The sequence below is a fragment of the Chiloscyllium punctatum genome, chromosome 49 (genome assembly GCF_047496795.1).
Source record: "Chiloscyllium punctatum isolate Juve2018m chromosome 49, sChiPun1.3, whole genome shotgun sequence".
In the NCBI taxonomy this organism is placed as follows: domain Eukaryota; kingdom Metazoa; phylum Chordata; class Chondrichthyes; order Orectolobiformes; family Hemiscylliidae; genus Chiloscyllium; species Chiloscyllium punctatum.
Genome location: NC_092787.1, coordinates 15,522,997 through 15,547,622, shown reverse-complemented (window position 1 = coordinate 15,547,622; position 24,626 = coordinate 15,522,997). Strand labels below are relative to the sequence as shown.

Below are 24,626 nucleotides of genomic sequence, written 5' to 3'. Positions count from 1 at the left end.
ATGCAACCTTTTCCCATGATTCCTCAGGTGTCTCAACTACAGGGATCAGTCTCCCACTTAATTTACAGCAACTGGCTTTGGTATGCAGTCTTATTACTAGAAGCACTTTTTGATTCTAGCTTCTCGTATGATTTTGGCATCCTTCGGTTTGTTCCCGAAAACTAGTACCTCTTCCATCTGCAGAATTTCCAACCCTGCAATTTTCTTTTGGATCCATATATGACCATCTCCCCAGCTGGCTGTGTGCACTAGCATTGGCATCTCCCAAATTGCTGCTTCTCAGATCTTTGATATTTGATGTAATTCAAATAAGATTTAAGGTTTGCAGAAAAGCTCTTGCTGAATTCATTTGTAATGAGGATTTTCCTCACATTCTCAAAAGTTGTTCTCTAACTTGAGAGTGGAAGTACTGGTTCCACAGCATTTACTTTTCTCTTGCAAATTGTACAAAAAACCTGATCAGGTTTATTTCTAGCAGTCCTAAATTTTAATTGATACCGACTTCAGAGTAAAGCTCATCTGCTCCATTACCACCCATTACGTAGACTTTCAGCAGGATGTTACTCATACACGACACATCAACAGCACAAAGATGGAACGTGTAGAGAGTGTTAAGCTCCTGGGATGGTCATCCAAGCTTTCTTGGATTCTTCATGTGGACACACTGGTTACAAAGGCCTCAGGCAGCTGAGGAAATTTGGCAGGACGGTGAATACCCTTGCCAACTATAATAGGTGTGCCATCGAGAGCATTATTAGATTAGATTCTCTACAGTGTGGAAACAGGCCCTTTGGCCCAACAAGTCCACACCGCCCCTCCGAAGAGAAACCCACCCAAACCCCTTCCCCTACCCTATATTTACCCCTGACTAACACTGTGGGCAATTTAGCATGGCCAATTCACCTGCACATCTTTGGATTGTAGGAGGAAACCGGAGCACCCGGAGGAAACCCATGCAGACGCAGGGAGAATGTGCAAACTCCACACAGACAGACGGGAATCGAACCCAGGACCCTGGTGCTGTGAGGCAGCAGTGCTAACCACTGAGCCACCATGCCACCCCAGGTCTGGATGTATCACTATCTGGTATGGCAGCTGTACCATTCAGGATCAGAGGTGGTTACAGAGAGTGGTAGACAATCACAAAGGCCAACCTCTCATCTACACAATTCATCTACCAGGTCCGCTGTCAAGGAAAGACTGTCAGCACTCTCAAAGATCCATCCAACCCTGGCAATGTTTATTTTCAACCTCTACCATCAGGGAGAAGGTACAGAAGCCTGAACACACACACCAGCCAGTTTTGAAACAGTTTCTACCCTACTGTTGCGAGAATACCGAATGGACACTCAAACTCTTAACGTTAGCCTGTATTTGTGTTTTTGTTTTTGCCGTTGTTACCTATTATTCACTTATCTACGTGACTTAACTATGTGATCTGCCTGTATTTTTTACAAGACAAAGCTTTTCACTCTGCCTCGATACACGTGACAATAAATTCAATTCAATTCCACACATTAGCAGATTGGCTGCAGTGTTCAAAAAGAGAACTTACCACTACTTTCTCAATTGTAACTAGGGATGGACAATAAATACTAGCTCAGCTAGGGATGCAGACATCTCATCTCAAGTCTTTCTTTCTTCTTAACCAACTCTACAGTTTTTGTCAGAGAATCCCTAGTGCCGAAAGAGGCCATTTGGCCCAGCGAGCTGCACCAAACCTTGGAAGAGTATCCCCAGGCCCCTAATGTATCCCCGGACTGCATGCCCAACAATTCCATGGACAGGAACTTGTCCCAAGTCTGAGAGCTTAACTTTCCTCAGTCCTAGTAACCTGCAGATTCCTAATCAAACTGGCACGTTTTGGAAAATTTGCGAACTAACCCTTTATGTTGAAGTAAGTGCCCCATGGTAAACTAATGGAGAAAGTGAAGTCACATGGTGTGCAGGGTCTTCTAGCTAGGTGGATAAAGAACTGGTTGAGCAACAGGAGACAAAACGTAGTAGTTGTAGGGAGTTTCTCAAAATGGAGAAAGATGACCAGTGGTGTTCCACAGAGATCAGTACTGGGGCCATTGCTGTTTGTGATATACATAAAATGATCTGGAAGAGGGGATTGGTGGTCTGCTCAGTAAGTTTGCAGATGACACGAAGATTGGTGGAGTAGCAGAAAGCATAAGGGACTGTCAAAAAAAAATAGGAGAATACAGATAGACTGGAGTGTTGGACAGAGAAGTGGCAGGTGGAGTTCAATCCGGGTAAATGTGAGGTGATGCATTTTGGGAGGTCTAATTTTAGAGCTAACTATACTGTAAACGAAGAGCTTTGGGAAAAGTTGACGAGCAGAGAGATCTGGGAGTTCAGTTCATTGTACCCTGAAGGTGGCTGCACCGGTGGACAGAGTGGTCAAAAAGGCATATGGTATGCTTGCCTTCCTTGGGCGGAATATTGAGTACAAGAGCTGGCAGGTCATGTTAAAATTGTATAAGATTTTGGCTAGGCCGCATTTAGAACACTGTGTACAGTTCTGGTCACCACATTACCAAAAGAATGTGGATGTTTTGGAGGGGGTGCAGAGAAGGTTTATGAGGATGTTGCCTGGTATGGAAGGTGCTAGCTATGAAGAGAGGTTGAGTAGGTTAGGATTGTTTTCATTAGAAAAAAGGAGTTGGGGGGGGACCTGACTGAGGTCAACAAAATCATGAAGGGTATAAACAGGATGGATCGAGATAAGCTTTTTCCCAGGGTAAGGGATTCAGTAACGAGAAGTTACACGTTCAAGCTGAAAGGAGAAAAGTTTAAGGGGGATACATGCAGAAAGTACTTTACACAAAGGGTGGTAGGTGCCTGGAACATGTTGCCAGCAGAGGTAGTAGAGGCAGGCATGGTAGATTCATGATCTGGACAGATGCATGAGTAGGTGGGAAGCACAGGGATACAGATGCTTAGGAATTGGGCGATAGGTTTAGACAGTGGATTGGATCAGCACAGGTTTGGAGGGCTGAAGGGCCTGTTCTTGGGCTGTAAAATCTTCTTTGTTCTTTCTTTCTTTCCTCTAATTGGTCATTCAAATATGCTGAAAAATTCCTTCTAGGAGAAAAACTAAACTTGTTTCTGAACTCAATCCTGGAATATTATGAACTGAACTAAAACTTTACTAATTCTAGATTCTTCTGGACTGAGAACAAAAGCAAGTTGGCTAAGGTGGCTAATGGGACACCACTATTTATCATGTGAAATAGAACCTAAAAGTTAGGATGGTATGCTTCAATTATACAGACCACATCTCAAATATTACATGCAGTTTTGGTCTCCATGCCGCTATATCAGTGCCTCCTGACATTAAATATGATTTCCCTTTCACATAACCTGCTCACTCTTCGTGTACTTGAGCTTTTTAAAGTGCCCAGTTATAACATATTTAAATGATATGATTCCATCACCTTGTCATGATAAATATCATGATAACTGGCCTATGGTTTCCTGCTTCCCTCTCTTCTTTAGCAGAGGCGTTATATCCGCTGCTTTCCAGTCTGGTGGAATCTGTCTTGAATCTAGTAAACTTTGGAAAATGAACAGCAACCCATCTACTATTTCATTTGCTACTCATTTAAATCCTGACAAGGAGGTCTACCTGGACCTGGAAACTGGACAGCCTGCAGCTCTATCAAATAATTCACTAGGAACGGTAACTTTACTGAGTTCCTCTCTCCCTTCCACTTCTTATTTTGCAGCTCTGACTGGAAGGTTTTTGTGTCCTCTATAGCAAAGACAGAGCAAATAATTTGTTCATTTCATTTGCCATTTCCTTATTATCCAATATGAAATGTCTATTCTCACTCTTTGAAGGACTAACACACACTTTATGTACTGTTTCCCATTTTAAACCCATAGAAACACTTGCCATTATTTTTATATTTCTAGTTAGCTTCATCCTACCGTCTGTTATCTTCCTCCTGAATAATCTTCAAGTCATCCTCTGCTGTTCATCATACTCTGACCAATCATCTGACCTGTCACTCACCTTTGCGTAATTAAATGCTTTTTCCGTAAATTTGATGCTTTCCCAACTTCTTTAGTTGACCGTGGATGGTGGTAAAAACAATGACTGCAGATGCTGAAAACCAAATACTGGATTAGTGGTGCTGGAAGAGCACAGCAGTTCAGGCAGCATCCAACGAGCTGCGAAATCGACGTTTCGGGTAAAAGCCCTTCATCAGGAATAAAGGCAGTGAGCCTGAAGCGTGGAGAGATAAGCTAGAGGAGGATGGGGGTGGGGAGAAAGTAGCATAGAGTACAATGGGTGAGTGGGGGAGGAGATGAAGGTGATAGGTCAAGGAGGAGAGGGTGGAGTGGATAGGTGGAAAAGAAGATAGGCAGGTCGGACAAGTCCGGACAAGTCAAGGAGACAGTTACTGAACTGGAAGTTTGAAACTAGGATGAGGTGGGGGAAGGGGAAATGAGGAAGCTGTTGAAGTCCACATTGATGCCCTGGGGTTGAAGTGTTCCGAGGCGGAAGATGAGGCGTTCTTTCTCCAGGCGTCTGGTGGTGAGGGAGCGGCGGTGAAGGAGGCCCAGGACCTCCATGTCCTCCGCAGAGTGGGAGGGGGAGTTGAAATGTTGGGCCACTGGGCGGTTTGGTTGATTGGTGCGGGTGTCTCGGAGATGTTCCCTAAAGCGCTCTGCTAGGAGGCACCCAGTCTCCCCAATGTAGAGGAGACCACATCGGGAGCAACGGATACAATAAATGATATTAGTGGATGTGCAGGTGAAACTTTGATGGATGTGGAAGGCTCCTTTAGGGCCTTGGATAGAGGTGAGGGAGGAGGTGTGGGCACAGGTTTGAAAGTTCCTGCGGTGGCAGGGGAAAGTGCCAGAATGGGAGGGTGGGTCGTAGGGGGATCCACTGCTTAAACATTTTCTTTGTATCGCAGAAATAAACTTATTCTTAGCATTCTGAACTGGCCTCTTAAATGTCTTTTACTGCATTTCTTATTGATCTATCCCCTAGCCAAGTTTGCCAGCTTATTTCAGCTAGCTCAGCCTTCTTGCCCACATTCATGCCTTTATTCAAGTTTAAAATATTCATCTTGGATCAAACATTGACTCACTCAAATTGGATGCAAAATTCAATCATATTGTGGTCACTGCTACCTAGGAATGCCTTTATTTTGATATTATTAATCAATCCTGTCACATTACACAATACCAAGTCTCAAATAACCTTTTCTCTGGTCAGTCCCAGAATATTGCCTGAATTCATCATCCAAGCTATGGCATCCTAGGCTAAAAACAGAAAGTGCGGGGAAAATATGCTGGTAACATAATACGTGTGGACTGTACTGGTGCTTGTGTTTTACAAGCAATAGTTGCTGAACTTCTGTAACAAATAGTCTGAACAATCCTGGAACAGATCTTCAAACAAACATAATCTACATCCATTTTCCACACCTGACAGCTAAGCCTTCCATTGTATGGAATTTTATTTAGATATAAATTTCATTCAAAATTCTAAATTTTCTCTCAGGTATAAATTTTATCATTCCTATATAAATTTAGAACAAAAATATTAGCAGAGGTAGTGTGTCTCGGTTGTTTTCAGTGGAATGTTTGTAGACACACTAACCAAAGTTTAAATTGTGTATAACACATCACAAGTAATTCAGCTGTGATTCTATGTAATGACTACTCACCAAATACACTTGAAGAGTGGAACACACCTGCCAATTGTATTGTACCCCTACCGGCAGATTTAAACTCTAGACACCACTAACAGCATTACCACTCCTAAGTACTACCTGTCAGAAATGTCAATTCTGCCATTTCACATTTACAATAATTCAACAGTTTAGGTCAAGTGCAAGAATATGGTTAGCGAATAATAAGGTTAGCATGACCCAAGTTTACAAATTCTTCTTTTACATTCTATAATTACGAATTAGCCCATTAACCTAATGCTCATGTACACAATTAACAAGATACACAAATCAACGTTAAGGCCTTTCTTACCAAATAAAATGGCAATTTACAAAACACTCTTGTCTGTGGTTGAAGGGCAAAAGGAATAGATACTTGCTTTTAAATGCTTCATGGGGTGTACATTTAAAAATATTGTCAATTTAATAGTTAATAAAAATTCATGAACATTGCTAGAGTTCAGAATATAGAACCAGAGTTATCTTAAATAGCAACAGCACTTTTTTGTGACTATCCCCCTTATCTATGCTTCTCAGTTTTGTAGACTTTCATCAGGTCGCCCCTCAGCCACCTTCTTTCCAGTAAAACCAATCTGAGTTTATCCAACCTCTCCTCATACCTAAAACCCTCCAGTCCAAGCACTACCCTGGCAAACTTTCTCTGCACCTCCTCCAAAGCATCCACATCCTTCTGGTCATGTGGCAACCTGAACTGCACGCAATGTCCCAGCTGTGTCCGAACAAAAGTTTTTTTTTACAGCTGTAACATAAACTTGCAAACTTTTATATTCGATGTCCTAGCTGATGAATGCAAATGAAGGCCTTCTTGACGACCTTATCCAACTACATTGCCACTTTCAGGACCTGTACACCTCGATCCCACATTATGTCAATGCTCCTAAGGGTTCTGCCATTTATTGTATAATTGACACCTATATTTGATCTTTCAAAATGCATCACTTCATATTTGTTCAGATTAAAGTTTATCTATCATTTCTCTATACAAATCTGAATTTTATCTGCGTCTCACTGTGTCCTTTGACAATCCTTTTCCAAACAACTCTGCCAACTTTGGCTTCATCTGCAAACTTACTAATCAGACCACCTACATTCTCCTCCAGATTTTACATATATATTGCAAACAACAATGGTTCTAGCACTGATCTCTGTGGAACACCATTAGTTACTGATCTCCATTCTAAAGAGCACCTTTCCACCACTATCCTCTGTCTTCTATGACTCTACCTTTTGTACCAGCTTGCCATAAGATACCTTATCAAATGTCTTACTAAAGTCTATGTAGATAACATCCAATGTCCTTCCCTCAATCATTTTTGTCACCTCCACAAAATCAAGCTGGTGAGACATGACCTTCCCTGCACAAACCCACGCTGCCTATCATTAACAAGTCCATTTGTTCCCAAATGTGAATAAATCCTGTCTCTCAGTATCTTCTCCAATAGCTTCCCACCACTGACGTCAGGCTCACCAGCGTATAATTCCCTGGATTAGCTGGGTTCCCCTTCTTAAACCAAGGAGCAACATTGACCATTCTCCAGTCCTATATGCTAGCAAAAACCAAACTTAAAACTAAAACCTAACTTACAAGCAGATATTGTGATGCACATTCTTAAATACTAAGATAATGTTCAATCAATCAGATTTCTTTTTTAATTAGATGTGGCTTTGGAATTTAGTATTTAAAAATATGAATGTACTTGAATCCTCAAGGATGTGCAAGTATTAGAAACTATAAACATTTTTCCAAAAAATAATTATCAATACTCTGGCTTGTTTAAACAGTTTTAAACTGTTCTTTGGTTCTGTATAACTTTAAATCCACAGTTTTGCAGTATTAGGGACATACAAGAATATTTTTGCACATACATATAATACAATTTGCAGGGTAAACAAAACAATTAATACTTGAAAGTTTGAAAGCTTACAACTCCACTAAATTCTTAGATTCTCAGGTTATCAAATAGAATATCTCTACTGGCATACAACTTCCTTAGACAGCAATTTTGTTCCTTTTATTATTAAAAAACACCCAGAAGCACAGCAATATCCACGTATAAAAGAATCCACATTCAACAATAGTTTGACAGAACATAAAGTAGCCAACTAAATACATAACTGCAAAGAGAAATAGAAAAATGAACATAAATGTACGACTTCAATTGCCAAACAATCCTTTTAATTCCATTGATGATTTGTTAAAAAGTTTTTAACTTATAGAAACTAAGTTCCTCTACTCGTTTTTGACAAGCAGCAAGTCAAATGCCTTAGCCAGCTTCCTTAATCAAACTTCCTGTTCTCATTACTCACATTGCCTTTTCTAAGTTGCAGTCCTTTCAACTTGAAGAAACTTTAGTCAAAGTTTTCTCATTCACTTCTTTTACAACATTAATGCCTAAGCATGATAGAGATCAGCCGGTTTGTTTTCCGGAGAATTGCAGTTATGCTACATGCTTCAAATCACAACACAGGAAGTGCTTTGTGCAGCCAATCCAAAGCAACTGAACCAACTGCTTCCTTAATCTCTCCAGAGGCAGCGCTGCTGCAGTCCTTGGTACTACTGACTGCCTGACACAAAGACATTCAAACCAATGAAAATATTACGCACATTAGATCAACTCAAAGGTTTTAAGTCTCTACAGTCTTAGACTACAAATTATTGACGTACTGCCTAATAACTGTACATCTAGAATCAATTAATGCAGACAGCTTATCCTAGCTATATTCCTTGCTACTTGGCATGATTCCAAAAAAATTTGGACTTTGTCAGCTACCAAGGTGAACAGGCCTCAAAGCCTGAATTGTAAGCATTAATATAATTATTCAAACCACTTAAGCAGTCTTCTGGAATTAATTGTTTCTAATCAAAACTCATTTATTTTCCAATCATAGAATTTCTTTACATTACATAGGCTAAACTTGAAAATAAAATTGCACAAGCAGGTTAGAAGCAAAACTTGAGTTCATCCACAGCTGTTAACTATTTAGTTACATCACAGCTTCTGTATTCCAAGAATGTGGAACAGAGCAGCACTTTGATTAGCACAACAAACAAAACTGTTCCAAAGCTATCTCTTACATGAGCTCTGCACTGCCATCATTTAACTCTTTCATTGACCAAATGTGATAAGCCAAATCTTAGCAAACTAGACCAATCTTCAAGTACAGTTTAAAAATTACTAATATTTTATCTCTTTAATGTCATCACAAGTTAGTAGATGAAACACAACACGAGCAAGATATACTGTTAAACGAACTTGCTCACATCCAATTGTGATCTTTCCTCCATGAATTTACCATCACACATACATGTTTTCATTTCTTTTTATGTATCAAGCTCAAAAATCAGGAGAATCTTGAGTTTGTAACTACATTGTCAAAAGTTTCAAATGAAAATTATTCAGATACAATTACATTTTCCAATACCCACTTTACAGTAATGCTTCTATTAACTTGTGAAACAGCATAGCTTGTGTTGATGTGTGAGGTTAAAATGCTGAATACAGAAATGTGGTTGGCACTTAATTGACCTCTGTGCAATTAAAATTGGCAATAAGTGCTGATCTAACCAGTGATGCCGACATTCCATGAATTAATTAAAAAATTAAGTACAAACATGTAACTTCTAGATTTTCATTGTTTCATTTTAAAAAAAGTCAGACTCATGGAAATGCCCACACAGGAGTTGGCTATACAACTGCTCGTGCCTACTTCTACGCAACAGTTTAATCCTACATCTCTGCCTTTTGTCCATAACTACAAGCTTTTCATCTTCAAGTGCCTTCTAAACATTTTTTTAATTAATTAGCTTCCATCACATATTCAGATACAGGATTCCAGATCCTAATAATACTTCATTCCACATCACATGTAAGGTAGTGTATTGCAAGTATAGTGCGGTACCAGGCCTTCATTTGCACCAGAAACAATGAAGGTCAAGAACATGAAATTTTGGGGAAAAATGTACTTTCATGTAAATTTGGGCTATGCACCCTCCGATAACCTTAGCTATAAGTCTGTAATTGCCAAACCTTGCAGTATTTCTTAATCTGCTATTAAGTAGGAATTGAATATTTTGTTTTTTTTCCCCAATTACTAAATTACTAAAATAAATGCCAAGCAGCAATAAGGAAAATTAAAACTAGTGTAATTAAAATTAATCATAACAGAGGTCAAAGCAATTGACAAATAATCACTCATGCCATCTTGTGACACTAAAATGAGTTACATGCAATCCCAGAATGTGTTTAATTTTTAATCTCCAAAGTTGTTTACTTTAGCTATTTTTGAACACTATGTTGAAATTGAGAAATCAATTCCCATAAAGCTACCTCAGCAGGCATTCCACCATTTCACAGAGATTCTTTATCTTTTTAGTTCAAAGAGACTCTAACCCTTTCAACAGTCTCTCATGTCACATGTACTTTTACTTTGTTATTCTCACATGCTGTCTGGTTATAACTTTGGAGTTCACAGAAGGCACTTTCTCTCTCCAACACATTCCAATCATAAGATGCATTCCTTGCTCCCAAGGTCAGCGAGGCAGGTTTCCCTTCTCATCATTACTAGCTCATAATAACATTTATTCCCCAATCCCTTTTAAATTCATGCTTCCCTACTCTTCACCCATCTCACCTTGGCACAATTTTCTCTCACCGTTCCAGCACCTTTTTTGGACTCCCAATTCCTCTCATCTCTATTGTTCTCAAGGTCTCCACTCCTTCCCTCTGAGGCCGCTCTTTGGCTTCTCGTCTTTCTAGCACCACCTCTGAACTTTACTGCTTAAAGCTCCTACCTCTTCCTGTTGCTACAGCTTTAATTTTGAATACCAGAGCATGCTGTGATGAGGTCTCCTGATCTCACAATAGTTCCCAATAACAGTGCCTTTAAAAATGACTTGTGTATGTAAAACCTAGATGGCTGAAATGTATTAATGGATATATAAGAAAAAAGGACAGGAAGAAACTAACATACCCATCCACCTGTACCAAACTCAAAAGCAAAAAGAATGCTTGATTATATTGAAATTGATTTAATTAAATGTTTAATATTGGTTTCTGAACAAGTCTATAATATATTAAAACTATATAATACCTTGGCAACAGAGAACTGTGTTCAGTTTTGTTAATCATTACATGACAAACAGTCAATCACATGAGTGGCTTTGAGATCAGCCACAAGTTCTAAAACTTGAGTGCAAAAGGATTATGAGAATTATAAAACAGTAAGTCAAATAAAGCCATTCAACTAAGTGACCCTGTGGTGGCTCTTTTGAAGAGCAAACCAATTAGTTCCACTCCCCTACTCTTTACCCATACTGCTGTAATTACTTCTCTTCAAATATGTATCTAATTTGTTCTGGAATATTATTCTTTAATCTGTACTCAACATTACCAGGCAACACATTCTAATTACTAATTGCTTCCTAAAGCTTTTCCTTGTGTCATTTCTGCTCTTTGCTTGTCATCTTAAATCTGTGACCTCTGTCAACCCCACAACCAGTGGGGACTATTTCTTTACCTAAACTCTTCATTGTTTAAGACATCTCTATTAAACCTCCTCTAGCTTTCTTCATTCTAAAGGAGAACAACCTCAATTTTTCCAGAGTCCAATTTACATTGGACAAATGTTCCCCGAAACATTTTGAGAAAATTTCTTCAAGATCTGTGCACTCTCTGCAAACTCTTCTCCTTAACCAATGAGGAAGAACTGAAAGGAAGGTAAATTAGTGTGGAAAAGTTTGACATCAAATTAGGTATAGAAGGTGAGATAAAGACAGAGAAAGAAACATTAGATTGAAGGGAGAAAATAGAGATGAAACTAATTTTAATTTTTAAAATAAAAAAACTGTGTTCTTAAATTCTCCACATTCACAATTGTTCACCTTCTGAATAAAGGAAGTTGACTAAAAGCCATTAAAAATTATCATATTATTAAAAGGCACATACAGTAATTATAAGACATAACTTTATGTAGCCAATTAATGTGGAAATTCAACAACATCATGAAAATCACTGGGAGGTTAAGTGCAAATTGGTTTTTTCATGAAGTCCACAGCAGGGTGGGGAAAATCATCCAATACCTTGTGGAGATTCACAATTCACAGCTTCTCCCTTTTACAAGTTGCTGATGGATCAGTACATTAATTAAAGCAAACACTGTGCATACACTTATTTCAGCCAGATCTGATACCCTGTGGTTTTGTACAGCACTCACCCAAATAAACACATTTAAACATCACTTTATAAATTACAACTAATTCAGACAGAGCATAAAACCTTCAGATTTACTCAATATACTTAGGCAGAAGAATCAACCTTTGAACACAATCTGCCACTTGATGTAGGGAAATAAATATCCAAACAGCTATTATTTATGTTCTGTGAAAAGATTTTGTCCATTTACAATGGTGTATTTCTCAGGCCTATTATAAGAAACTAAATCTTTTAGTTATTAAATGGTGTTACAGATACAAAACAATTTTCAATTATACTAGCTGTTATTTTAGTAATATTTATTAAAATACATTTTTCCTTTTCATGCAAGGATCATTCTCATAAACAGACTGATTTTGCACTCGTTTCTGTCAGGGACTATCTTTAACCTTTATGCAGGAGTCTTCCTTTCTGTAAAAGCCCTGAACATGAGTTATTACTGCTGTGAAATTACATCAGCAGTTTTGGTTTTTATTTGACAAAGTACAATTCCTTGTTGAATCTCATCAGTTTCATATACGTTAGAGAGACAGAAATGTTGCAAATCTCACAGATGAAATATAACAATGGCACTGTATTACACGAAACTACATATTAATCAATCTTGTATTGTCATCTTGCAAAAATTAATCTTTGTTAAGATGGTCTGCACATACAAGAAATTAGATGAATTATTACTTTTTTGAATTAGTCAGATTGTGTATTTTGTAGAAGAACTGAAAACTAGATTAGGTTCCACTTAATTACAAACTTATGCGAGCCAGATTCTTTCATGGTCAGACAACATAGCATGGCAAAAGGGCTCTTATGGCACTGTGGCAGTGACCAGATCTTTGTACCAGAAGGTTTGGGCTCAAATTCAGGCAGATTGAATTTAAAATATTTATGTCGTAAGGTACACAACTTTGAATCCTATTCTCTGGAGAGTTGCAACTATCAAGTATAAAACTGAAAATTTCTGAGTTTTGTTTATCATTTGGGTTGTTAAAAGACCATGTACATATAGCAAAAACCACTTCAGCCTGAATTTTAGCTTATTTCTCTCTTTCCCCTTCTCCCTTCCTTTTATAATAAACAAAAGGAAATGAACACCCTGGTGACCTTATTAAAGGCATGAGGTTCATACTGTTTTACTTCTTGATTCCTACTCACATGTCGAGGGTCTTTAGTATCAAGAGACTTCAGGACCTTTCCTAGATCATCAATCTCATCTTGTTTTTCTTCCATCTCCTTCCAATGTCTTTCCACCTGCTGCCCCACTTGCTCAGTTTCCTTACGCAGTTTGTTAATTAGCTGGATCTTCTGTGCCAATTGCTGACGGAGCTGATCTTTCTCAATTTCTGACTCCTACACATTGAGTACAGATGATGATAGTAGAGTGTACGGAATTCATTAACAAGTTTTCAGCTTTATCTCACATGCAAACTTGAAAAACATTAAAATATTATAGTGATCACTTCAGATTTGCCCTAATAATCTTCAAGGATATCGTACATAGCTTATCATATTGTTTATCAATTGGACATGATTATATTCATACCTCCTACTGACAAAACTTACCCACATTTTTCAAGTTATTCCTTCTTTCCTTTTAAACAATCATTAATCATTTCACAATCAAATATCATCAAACAGGATCTCTAAGGATAATGTCCCAGGACATGGACTACAGATTTTAAAATCATTCAAATACAACTTCCTCCCTTTTGTGTGGAGGAACACTGCACTTGTATTTAGTCTACAAAGTAAAAATACGAGAAGAATTGTAGAACCTCTACAGCGTCGAAGCAGGTCAATTGGCCCGAGTCCACACTGACCCTCTGAAGACCATTCCACCCAGACCCATTCCCTAACCCTATGCAAAGGCAGACAGATGGTTTTGAACAACTGAATCTAGAAATGGCAAAAAAAAAACTAACAAAAATGATTTAAATTATGAAGGTGAATCAGGGTTGAAACTTGGCAATGTTACACACAAGGAAAATAAGATTGGAGTTCACTATCATAGCTCAGAGTGGAACAGAATGTCTTGGTTGCTCAATCTACGAAAATTATCAGGCTGGCAGAGGGAATCAATGACGATTGTTTTCTTGATGTTAAACAAAAGAAAATTATTGCTTAACTATAACTTGATGTCAAACAGGCAATCTGAACAGCATATGGACTTGTGTGGGTGACAGTTGATGGAAAGGTAAAAAGAACATAAAAGCTAACCTTGTACCTGTGTATAAGGAACAGAAGGGTTTCAAGGATGGAATTTTAGGGGACTGCGATGTCTCTTTACATCCAAAGTACTTACATTATTAGTTGAGTTTATCTGTGCAAAATCATGATGAAATATCTCCAAGTGTGAATTTGTAGCTCCTAGGTACTTACATTTTAATCAATACATACCTGCTTTTCTGTTATTAATGCCTCCAGATTTTTCAGCTCTTCAACGCTTCTCAAAACTTGCTGTTGGGTTTTTTCCTTTTCATCTTGTAGTTGCTTTAATGACTCTTCAGCTTTGAAAAATGACCAAAAACAGTTTGCAATGAAATATTGATGAACAGCACTATTACTTGTTTCTTCTTTGTATATCGCACTATTTAACTTAGAACTCAATCACAGTACACTGGAGAAATTTTCATATTGTGCGTTCAATTTCAGTCTTACGACTGAAATTTTCTGTAAAATGAATACATAGAGTCATAGGGATGTACAGCATGGAAAGAGACCCTTCGGTCCAACCCATCCATGCTGACCAGATATCCCAACCCAATCTAGTCCCACCTGCCAGCACCCAGCCCATATCCCTCCAAACCCTTCCAATTCATATACCCATCCAAATGCCTCTTAAATGTTGCAATTGTACCAGCCTCCACCACTTCCTCTGGCAGCTTATTCCATACACATACCACCCGCTGCGTGAAAACGTTGTCCCTTAGGTCTCTTTTATATCTTTCCCATCTCACCCTAAACCTATGCCCTCTAGTTCTGGACTCCTCAATCCCAGGGAAAAGACTTTGCCTATTTACCCTATCCATGCCCCTCAATTTTGTAAACCTCTATAAGGTCACCCCTCAGTCTCTGACATTCCAGGGAAAACAGCCCCTTGCCTGTTCAGCCTCTCCCTATAGCTCAAATCCTCCAACCCTGGCAACATCATTGGAAATCTTTTCTGAACCCTTTCAAGTTTCACAACATCGTTCCGATAGGAAGGAGACCAGAACTGCACACAATATTCCAACAGTGGCCTAACCAATATCCTGTACAGCCGCAACATGACATCCCAACTCCAGTACTCAATACTCTGACCAATAAAGGAAAGCATACCAAACACCTTCTTCACTATCCTATCTACCTGCGACTCCACTTTCAAGGAGCTATGAACCTGCACTCCAAGATCTCTTTGTTCAGCAACACTCCCTAGGACCTCACCATTAAGTGTATAAGTCCTGCTAAGATTTGCTTTCCCAAAGTGCAGCACCTGGCATTTATCTGAATTAAACTCCATCTGCCACTTCTCAGCCCATTGGCCCATCTTGTCCAGATCCTGTTGTAATCTGAGGTAACCCTCTTTGCTGTCCACACCTCCAATTTTGGTGTCATTTGCAAACTTACTAACTGTACCTCTTATGCTCGCATCCAAATCATTTATGTAAATGACAAAAAGTAGAGGACCCAGCACCAATCCTTGTGGCACTCCACTGGTCACAGGCCTCCAGTCTGAAAAACAACCCTCCACCACCACCCTCTGTCTTCTACCTTTGAACCAGTTCTGAATCCAAATGGCTAGTTCTCCCTGTATTCCATAAAACCTAACTTTGCTAATCAGTCTCCCATGGGGAACCTTGTCAAACGCCTTACTGAGGTCCATTAGATCACAATTACTGCTCTGTCCTCATCAATCCTCTTTGTTACCTCTTCAAAAAACTCAATCAAGTTTGTGAGACATGATTTCCCATGCACAAAGCCATGATGACCATCCCCAATCAGTGCTTGCCTTTCCAAATACATGTACATCCTGTCCCTCAGGATTCCCTCCAACAACTTGCCCACCACCGAGGTCAGGCTCACCGGTGTACAGTTCCCTGGCTTGTCTTTATCACCCTTCTTAAACAATGGCAGCACGTTTGCCAACCTCCAGTCTTCCGGCACCTCACCTGTGACTATCAACAATACAAATATCTCAGCAAGAGGCCCAGCAATCACTTCTCTAGCTTCCCACAGAGTTCTCGGGTACACCTGATCCTGTCCTGGGGATTTATCCACCTTTACCCATTTCAAGACATCCAGCACTTCCTCCTCTGTAATCTGGACATTTTGCAAGATGTCACCATCTATTTCCCTACAGTCTATATCTTCCATATCCTTTTCCACAGTAAATACTGATGCAAAATATTCGTTTAGTATCTCCCCCATTTTCTGTGGCTCCACACAAAGGCTGCCTTGCTGATCTTTGAGGGGCCCTATTCTCTCCCTAGTTACCCTTATGCCCTTAATATATATGTAAAATCCCTTTGGATTCTCCTTAATTCTATTTGCCAAAGCTATCTCATGTCCCCTTTTTGCCCTCCTGATTTCCCTCTTAAGTATACTCCTACTGCCTTTATACTGTTCTAAGGATTCACTCGATCTATCCTGTCTATACCTGCCATATGCTTCCTTCTATTTCTTAACCAAACCCTCAATTTCTTTAGTCATCCAGCATTCCTTATACCTACCAGCCTTCCCTTTCACCCTGACAGGAATATACTTTCTCTGGATTCTTGTTATCTCATTTCTGAAGGCTTACCATTTTCCAGCCATCCCTTTACCTGCGAACATCTGCCTCCAATCAGCTTTCGAAAGTTCTTGTCTAATACCATCAAAATTGGCCTTTCTCCAATTTAGAACTTCAACGTTTAGATCTGGTCTATCCTTATCCTATTTAAAATCTAATAGGATTATGGTCACTGGCCCCAAAGTGCTCCCCCAGTGACACCCCAGTCACTTGCCCTGCCTTATTTCCCAAGAGTAGGTAAAGTTTTGCACCTTCTCTAGTAGGTACATCCACATAATACATTGGAATCCACTCCTTCAATCATAATACTGCACAAATCATACTCCTACTTCATGTGTGCTGCTTCAAGAATTTTTTGAAAAAATATATCAATGTGTTAAAACTATTGTATTAACGTCCTAATCATCCTGCATTTGCAAGGATCTAGTTTTATTGGCCTATGGCATTGCACCAATTTCACAATTTTAGTATGCCACTGTAAAAGGCACAAACTTTGGCAATTTAATGTTGAAAATGAAATAATTTCAAAAACTAGTTTACTTTATAGATTTGACCTTTAAGAATTGAAAGTTGCTGAATTTTGTAATTTCAAAATTAATTTCTTTTCAAAAAGTATTGAGCATAAAATAAGGTCTTCACAAATTGAATTTTACATAATAATTTTAAAGAAATTAAGGGTTCCAGTGGGGTTACCTCGCTTGACTGGTTATTCTTAACATCTGACAAAATCTTGAATGCTGATCAGCTGTTCAACCAGTGGGTGGAACCATTCCAAATCTGATTCATACCAGGTATATTTTCTAGAAGGCATAGCTGGATCACAACAGTAGAAGAAATCATCACTTATTGTTTTTCTCCCATTATCCAGATACCAACACCAAGTGGGAATCCTCTCACCAGGATTACGAGACCAAGAATGGAAATTGAGAGAATTCTGATTTGTAAAGGCTTGTATGATGCTGCGATTAACTTATTATATTGGGAATTCTTAAATGGATTTTAGTATTAAAGTAATGAACTAAAATATTCTTGAGAGGCACACCCATGAAAATTTCTCTACTTTTAAACTTTTTATTAAACTATATTAATTGACCTTTCACTATTTAAAAATGAGAGCATAATTCTAAACAATAATGCTACAACTCTTTACCTTTCTGAATTCTTTTTTCTTTATCTTCCAGTTGTACATCCAAGTTTTGATGTAGTTTTGCTCTCACTTCTTCACATTTTCCCTGATCAGCTTCAAACTGAATTTTTCCAACTTTACCATGCTGCACTGGGTCAGTAATATGTGCCTCTTGAATATAGAGGTTTCTCTTGTATCTGGCCTTCCCAATATATGGGCTTTCATTAGGGATTGTTTCAAATTCAGAGTTCTGTAAAAAAAAAGTTCAATTCAGAATACTACTTAGGACTAGACTTCAAAGTATTTAATTGGCTGTAAAGCATTTTGGGACATTCTGTGGTTCTAAAATTTGCTATGTAAATTAAATTATTTATTTCCTAATGGTACAGATTATTACATCTAAGATTCAATTATCTCTGTGCTACATAAAATCACTAAGCCATATCCAAATAAATTTGTGAGAACAGCATTATAAAGGTTTTGAATAAAGCATTCTAAACATTAGCATGAATAGAAAATATTGATGACATAACATTTATTTAGTGCCAACAAAAAGGCTAAAACACATGAACATAGGATTGCACATCTCTGACCAAAAGAATAATATAAAATCAAAATACTTCTGACTGTTCAGATTCTACAATAATTATCAAAATGCTCTCAGAAATCTGATCTCATAATTCTTTTATGTCTCACATGCATTCTGCAGCTGAGCAGATGGATAGACATGATCCAGAATTCTGCCAAATTACTTGATGGGTTGCCAGGAGATATTTAAGATTTTCAAATTAATTTTTCTTGCTATCAATTGGGGGATTCAACATGGTAATTGGACATGAAAATAGATTCAAGATAGAAGGTCAGCCATGATTATTATTCACAGAAACACAAAGTAGGAGTAGGTCACTTGGAGAAGACCATTCAATGTGATCATGGCTGATCATCCAACTCAGTACTGTTCCCATTTTGTCCTAATATCCTTTGACACATTTAGACCTAAGACTTTATTTACATCTTTCTTGAAAGTTTTCCATGTTTTGGCCACAACAGTTTCCTATAGTGGAGAATTCCATAGGCTGACTACTTTCTGTTAGAATTTGATAGATTTCTAACTGTATAGAATACTCCAAGTGTGATCTTACCAGTGCCCTGTACAGTTACAGAAAGACACCTTTGCTTCTGTACCCGAATTTTTTCAGTACGAAGGCCTTCTTTGTCACTTACTCCACCTGCATTCTTAATTTCAGCAACTGGTGCATGAGGACATTCAGGATTTGTTGCATCCACCCATCTCTCTTTTATGGGTCCCGCCCAGTCTATCACCATGCATACAATAATCTACCTGCCTGTTTTTGCTACCAAATTGGATAACCACACATTTATCCACCTCATACAGCATCTGACATGTATTCATACACTTAATTTTTCCAAATCATAAATCCAAATCTGCATCGTTCTCCCAGTAAACCCTCCAAACCTGCTTTGGAGTCAACTGCAAATGTGGAGCTTTAGACATGTAGCTTCCTTATCTAAATCATTAACAGATGTTGTGAATAGCTGGGGCAGTACTTCGTTAGTCACTGCCTGCCACTCAAAAATACCTACTCATTCCTACTCTTTATTTCCTGTCTGCCAACCAGTTTTCCATAAATTTCCGTACATGACCTCCAATCACATGCACTTTAATTTTGTATGCTAATCTGGCATAGGACCTTGTCAAAAGCTTCTGAAAGTTCAAGTAAACCACATCTATCGGCTCCCCCTTATATACTAGTTACACCCTTAAAAAAAAATCAAATTTGTGAAGCATGACAGATCCATGCCAACTATCTGATCTTGTTACTGTCTTGTGATGGTGCTGTATCTGTAAGAGGGATTTGTTCTGTGTTGCTTCTCTTGCAGAAAGGTGTTGCCAGTGGTACCAGAATGTGCTTCAAAAGCAGTGGGTAAACAGTTTTGAGCTCCCAGAGTGTATTTTTTTAAATTAGACAACAGAAACATGAGTGGGTGGAGTCTGGCTGACAGACCCAGGGTTTTAGTTTTGTTTTCAGTTTAAGTTGGGTTTGAAGCTAGTAGATACAGCTCTCTCTCTCTCTGCTATAGCAAAAACCTCAAGTTCTCTCATTGCTGCTAGAAATCTTCATTCGGCGTTCCTTTCTCCTGGACTAGAAGAGATAGCAAAGTGAGGAAAATCTGTTTTGTTGAATTTTTCTTTGCTAATGATGTGTTTATGGGATGTTGCTATATTGGAACAGTTGATCATTTGTAGTTAAATAGTATATTATTTTATTAAATATTTTAATAAAGGTAAAGTTGTCAAGAGGTGTGGGGCTGTAATAACAACAGTTCAGGCAGCATCTGAGGATCAGGAAAATCGATGTTTCGGGCAAAAGCCTCAGATGCTGCCTAACCTGCTGTGCTTTTTCAGCACCACACTCTTGACTCTAATCTCGAGTACTCACTTTTGCAGACTTAAAGTTGTGCCAATTCTTTTTTTGTTTGCATTCTAACTGTCGCAAAAATAAAGCGTGGTTTGCTTGAAGCTTTGTAGTGGACCAATCGAATCTTATCTGGAACACAGCACCTTACATTTTCCTTTAAATAAAAGTTGGGGTCTAGGCTGTTAGCTTGATATATTTTGTGGGGGTTTGGTCTGGTCCATAATATTTCCAAGTGCTCAGCCATTATGTCTTTTAGAATTGGCTCCAGCATTTTTCCCACTACCAACCTTAGGCTAATCAGTCTATAATGTGCTGTCTGCCTTCATTCTTAAATAGTGGGGCTAGATTATCCACCCTCCAACCCATAGGAAGAGATGTTCCAGAGTCTCAGAATTTTGAAAAGTGGTTACTAGTGTATCTGCTATTTCTAAAATAGGTCAATATAAAATAGACATGATAAATAATTATTTGTTCACTTTTATTCTATCAAGTTGGACATTCTACCAGAATTAATGACTATCTAGATAAGTAATCTAATAAAGTAAGGTCATACATTACCACCTCTGGAAAGTGATGCAATGGTTCAAACTTAGCATCAAGCTTGTAAAATGCTAGTTCCTGCTCCAGCTGATACTGTTTATGACATGCCCTTGTTAACTCTGCTGTCTTCTGCTTTAACTGAAGCAAAAAAAAGTAAAAAAAGGAAAAAATAAGTTTTCGTTATGTCTAACAAATGCATTTTTTTGTGAAATGCACTCATCTTTTTTGTAGGCCAGCATAATGGCTCAGTAGTTAGCACTGCTGCCTCACAATGCCAGGGACCCAGATACAATTCCACCCTCTGGCAACTGTCTGTGTGGAACTTGCACATTCTCCTGGTGTCTGTGTGGGTTTCCTCCAGATACTCCGGATTCCCACAGTCCAAAAATGTGCAGGTCAGGTGGATTGGCCAGAAGAAATGTGGTTTTACAGGAAGGGGTGGGTCTGGGTGGGAAGCTCTTCACAGAGTCAGTGTAGACTTGTTGGGATGAATGGCCTGCTTCCACACTGTAGAGATTCTCTGATTCCTGACAAGCTAAAGTTGCATCTTGAAGATTCAAAATCAGAAGCGCAGGTGATCATCCAATAAAAAGATAATACTATGAGACAACAAATTCAGGTGTCATGCTGCTCATCTCTATTGTTGTTGATTCATGATATAATTTTTTTTACTAAATCAGCAGCCGAAAACATATCTGAAGCGAATAATGTTTCCACAACAAAGTCTAATATTGCAAATAAAACAAATTTTTAAATTAAAAACAAAGTAATGATTGTAGACCCCAAATTCATTTTCCAACAGTTTTGTATGCAGAGGCATTATTTTCTATGTAACAGTCACTATTCAAAATAGGTAATACTTTATGTATGCAGATCGCTCATAAAAAGGAACACATTTTAATATTTAATAGCTCAACACATGTAGTTACAGATTTTTCCACTTTGTTATTCAAAATCTTTCTGCATACACATCAAATCACAAGCACCACGCAATCAAAAATTACAGTCATGAACAGCGATCACACATGGGATATTTCTGAAAATGTTACTTCTGTAATTTTTAGTCTAATGAAACAAAGAAACATAAATCTCAACTAACCTATCAATTCCATTCGCCACATTAATTCTAAACCTACTCTATATATATTCTGCTCCCCTCTGAGGTCCTGATCACTCATCACCCATGTCCACATCAATCTCCAGTGACTCCAAGATTCACAATTTAAATTCTTCTATGACCTCAGGAACTTGTTGCAATGCCATAAACCATCAGGCAAATGCTGTGCATAAATCTGGACTGCTTCTCAATACATTAAAATGCATGGAAGAAAATTTGTTCATTTCAGCTCAACATTGCATCAATCATATTTGGCAAACTTTATTCTTTTACCAAATGCATCAATTTTTGATTGTTCCAAAATTCTTACTTACAATGCAAGTTAGCTTATGAAAAGTCTGTTTGTTCTAGGGCACCAATGTAAAGTACAGATATTTTTATATCAACCCGTTAAGACATGTTAACACACACCTGGAACAGGTGGAATTCAATCCTAGGTATTCGAGCTCACTTCTGACAAGGGGCATTAGCAGTGAGCCATAAATGTCCCCAGTGAAAGGTATAAAGTCACTCCAGCATTAACCATAACCATTTGACCACCAGTAAAATTGTACCAAGCATTTGAATGCTGTGGCTCCAAGGGCATACAGAAGGTGGGAACTCTGAAGTAATTCAACTCCTTACTCCTCACTCCTCAAAGCCCATCTGCCATCTGCAAGAACAAACAAGGAGACTTATGGAATAATCTCCTCTTACTTGGATGAGTGAAAATCCAACACCCAAGGGGCTCAAAACCATCCAGAACAAAGCAACCTGCTTGACTGGCACCACAGTTATCACCTTCATTATTGTCTCCCTTCATCCCTGCCACAGAATAGCATCTACAAGTTGCACTGCAATAATTCAGCAAGGTTTCTTAGATAGCTTCTTCCAAACCAACAACATCTTGGAGAAGGGATTGTATTCCAATGTAAGTTCCCTTCCAAGCTACACACCATCCTGACTTGGAACTAAACTGTCATTTCTTCACGATCACTAGGTCAAAATTCTGGAAGTCCTTCCCTAACATGATATACTTGCATCACATGGGCAACCCCAGTTCAAGAAGCCAGCTCAGCATGGCCCACCCAAGTGCAATTAGAGATGGATAAAAAATGTTGACCAAGCCAATTATGTCCATCGCCCAGGACTAAATAAAGAAAATAATAAACATTGTCTTATGTTATGCCAATCATATAATGTTGTATCTCTTTTCAGAAGCATGTTAACCATTGAAATCTGTGTGTGATCCCTGTTGCATGCAACAAGACAGCTACATGCTATGACACCTGAAGGTAAATTTACCGCGAGGTACAACAGATATTGGCAGAAAAAGCAAAGGTTAAAGAATGAGTAAAATGCAACATTCAGTAAAGTTTCAGAATCAAACACATTAGCAGCATGGTTTTTGTAAACTATTTCAGTTAAAAACAAGTTGTTTGAACAAGCTAAAAAAACTTTGCAGCTGTCAGTATTTCTAAATGTGCGAGCAAATAAGAATAGCATTTGAAGTAAAGCACACATTTGCTTCTGTTTAAACAAAAGCTTAATACAGTTCAACATGCAGACAGATCAGCTGATTACAGAAAAAAAGAGGAGTGATGCATTTGTTTTTCCACAAACCACCTTCACTGGGGAACAGAGATGTAGCATGCAGTAGGGAGGGAATTGTTAACAACCAATGATACCAGCTAAAGGAAGAAGAGCAAGCACAGGCTGTCAGCACCAATTATAAACACCTGGAAAGAGTACATAAGTATACATTACACTGAAAGCAATTTTGATTTTCATTGTTCATATCTGGATATGTTGTTGAACACTTCAAAGCCATACACAATACATGACACACCAAATTTATGACAGACATTGGCCTCAAATAAAAAGGTGCTCCTACTGCACCTAGACTACTTTGTCAGAAACACAGGACCAAATAGCTTCACCATCCCAGCAAAAGCATGCCAGGAGTAGCTTAGAAATCTTTAGGCAACTGTGCTGCAGTGTCTGTGGTTCCTCACTATGGTATTTCATTTGCCAAGCATCTTGCCATGAGACAGAGGGAATACCTGAGTACTGTCTTTACACTGGAAGATGCTGCCAGTTATAGCGAAATAGGACTCAGTACTCAGTTGTGGATGAGAAATTGGATCAGCTAAAAAAATGCTTAAAAGAAGTTAATAGAAAGGCTGGTTGTACTTAAAAACTTAATAAATTACTATGACCCATATAAAGTCTATCCAAAGAAAAAGACAGAAGTAATAGTGGAAATTGATGAGGCAGTGGTTACAATCTATCACACAATTAAATGTAGGAGTAGTGCTAGAAGACTGAAGAATTGCACGTTACATCTTGTTCAAAAAAAAGGGCATATAAATAAAAGCAACTACTACAGGGCAGTAAGTTTAACCCTGTGGAGTTGCTAAATTATTAGCCATGATAATCCAGGACAAATTGAGAATCACGCGGAAAAGCCTGGATTAAGTATAATATATGGAATGTGATTTCTAGATGTATTAACATCATTTTTTTTAAAAAGAGTTTGGATTTAGAATGGGTGACCTGTGGGTTTTGGTCTATGTCTGAGAGTGTTAAGTAGTAATCTGTCATTCATTCTGCTGCATAATTTTAGACCAATGTGTCAGAGAACAGCTGACTGAGGGCCACAGGCGAGGATAATGCAAGTTTCTCTGTATTGTGAGAGTCTTATAATTGGAGAGACCAAAACTTGAAAG

General features: G+C 38.4%; 1 protein-coding gene across 7 annotated transcripts in view; it reads right to left on the bottom strand.

Annotated features, from left to right (window-relative positions):
• cntrl (centriolin) overlaps positions 1–24,626 on the bottom strand; it is a 116,640-nt gene that overhangs the window by 78,272 nt on the left and 13,742 nt on the right. For 6 of the 7 annotated variants that reach the window (XM_072566081.1, XM_072566075.1, XM_072566077.1 and 3 more), the window contains 4 exons: positions 20,820–20,939; positions 17,845–18,070; positions 14,324–14,433; positions 13,082–13,276 (listed from right to left, as the gene is read on the bottom strand). In XM_072566081.1, coding sequence (XP_072422182.1) covers positions 13,082–13,276; positions 14,324–14,433; positions 17,845–18,070; positions 20,820–20,939 — 651 coding nt within the window. The remainder of the gene's footprint in view (positions 1–13,081; positions 13,277–14,323; positions 14,434–17,844; positions 18,071–20,819; positions 20,940–24,626) is intronic. The other variant, XM_072566076.1, reaches the window with a different exon arrangement.